General features: G+C 43.7%; 1 protein-coding gene across 1 annotated transcript in view; it reads left to right on the top strand.

Moving 5' to 3' along the window:
* Nucleotides 1–919: 919 nt before the first annotated feature.
* The window catches only part of LOC119587814 (myosin light chain kinase, smooth muscle-like), a 2,763-nt gene continuing 1,605 nt past the window's right edge, over nt 920–2,077 (top strand). The window contains exons 1-2 of the mRNA XM_037936514.1: nt 920–1,197; nt 1,383–2,009. Of these exons, the coding sequence (XP_037792442.1) occupies nt 954–1,197; nt 1,383–2,009 (871 nt within the window). The 5' untranslated portion in view covers nt 920–953. The remainder of the gene's footprint in view (nt 1,198–1,382; nt 2,010–2,077) is intronic.

Here is a 2,077-nt window from a genome sequence, read left to right as displayed (position 1 = left end):
TTTCTATTCTATCTACAACAAATTTATCATATACTTAAACAAAAATAGAAAGATAAATGTCAGTAATTACAATTATTATACTATATGTTTGTGTGTTTATATTCAGATTCTTGAACCTTTAATTTAGAGCGCTAAAACCATTTTCTTATCTCATGTTGCCAGAAACTACATTGACGTAAAGTTTTGAATCATCCAGTAATCAGATGTTAAGGAAGCCACGTAATTAGTGCATGGCAGATTATTTTTAGTAACACTTGATCGTCCACTTTTTCGTTCCATGCGTGTCTCCTCATGCCGCGTCTGGCCCTCTTCGTCGCTGCGTCTCGCCACGCCTTCGACACGTCATGGTTACTCCATCGTTACGTCTGGCTTCAGACCGAAGGACATCGAAACGACATCGGCCTCCCACCGCCTCCGAACCCCGCATCAGAGTTGAGATTCTAGCTCTTCTCCCAGACTCTTCAGCTCCCAGCACGAATGTAACGGGAAATCTTCTTTGATTTTTATATAGTGACTAAAAGACAAAACACATATACCTCTTTAGATTATCTCTCCTCCTAAGAATGGGACTAATGTGACTGAGGACAAAATGCATTATCAGCGTGGTAATATTTTTTCTCTGTGCGTTATAGACGTACTTGTATACTGTAAATAGCTTTTTATTAACATTATTTTGGATGATGTTATTGTTTTAAGATTATTGTCAGCAGTGTACTATTATTGATATTACATCAGCTGATTTTTATTAACATGGTATTATATAATCATTATTGTATTTGTTACTTTCATTTTTGTTGCATTATCATATCATTTCTTATCACTATCAGAATATGACTTAGATATACCATTATATTTTGCGTCGATTGAAACTAAGTGCCGTTATATCACCTCGCCTTGATTTTTCCTTTTCATAATCAGAGCAGACCATTACAGCGTAAGGGCCCAATGATACAATGCCACAGCAAGCACTAATATTTAACGCTCTAACCGTAACACAGTCTGCCGCCACCATCGCCGTGACCAGCAGTTCATCATCCCGACAGGAGAGCCGAAGCAGCAAAGTCGAGACCTCCTCCACTTCCGTGTCCGCTTCCTCCACCTCCACGGGGGCCAAGAGACAACTCAAGCCCTACGGCAAGAGGCAAGATTCCACTGGCTCAACCTCCAGGTCTCGGTCTGCCACAAAGGAACTTGAGTGTGAGTTGGAGTTCGCCTTTGAGAATTTCGTAATCATGGACTGTGCGATATTTTTATTATGATTGTATATGACATAACAGTATTGCAGGAGGGCATTTTCCGTGTTGCATAAATTGACCACTCAAAGCTAAGTTCGTTTATGAAACGTCATCCTCTCATACTTCCCATTTCACTTTCCCTTCCAGTGCCACCCGACGATGCCCTGATGGGACCTCCAGGATTCTCGGGAGAACTCCCCAAGATGTTGGCAGTTAAGGACGGCGACCCTCTCTGCCTCAAATGTACAGTGAAGGGCGACCCTGAGCCTCAGGTCACGTGGTTCAAGAACGGAGAGCCCCTCAGCTCGTCAGACATCATCGATCTCAAATACAAACAGGGTCTCGCAGCCCTCACCATCAACGAGGTGTTCCCCGAGGACGAAGGCGAATACATATGCAAAGCCACCAGCTCGCTAGGCTCAGCGGAGACCAAATGCAAGCTCAAGGTGACGCCCATGGAGCAGCAGGTGAACGGGAAAGGAGGTCCGGGAGATAAGATTCCCAGAATTTCTGAACACTTAAAGTCCCAAGAAGTCCCAGACGGCACGCCGATCACGCTAACCTGCAAGATCGGAGGAGCTACCAAGTTCGACGTCGTTTGGTTGCACAATGAGAAGGAAATCAAACCCTCAAAGGACTTCCAGTACGTGAAAGAAGGAGACAATTACCTCTTGAAGATCGCTGAGGTGTTCCCCGAAGACGCTGGTACCTACACGTGCGAGGCCTTTAACGACGTTGGAGAAACATTCAGTACCTGCACACTAGTTATTTTAAGTAAGTAGTCAGCACGAGATATGAACGAGAGTTGTTTCATGGATTATAATGAATTTGTTGATATTCAA

The sequence above is a fragment of the Penaeus monodon genome, chromosome 23 (assembly GCF_015228065.2).
Source record: "Penaeus monodon isolate SGIC_2016 chromosome 23, NSTDA_Pmon_1, whole genome shotgun sequence".
Lineage (NCBI taxonomy): Eukaryota > Metazoa > Arthropoda > Malacostraca > Decapoda > Penaeidae > Penaeus > Penaeus monodon.
The sequence above is the reverse complement of the archived record's forward strand: the minus strand, read 5'-3'. Positions and strand labels throughout refer to the sequence as shown.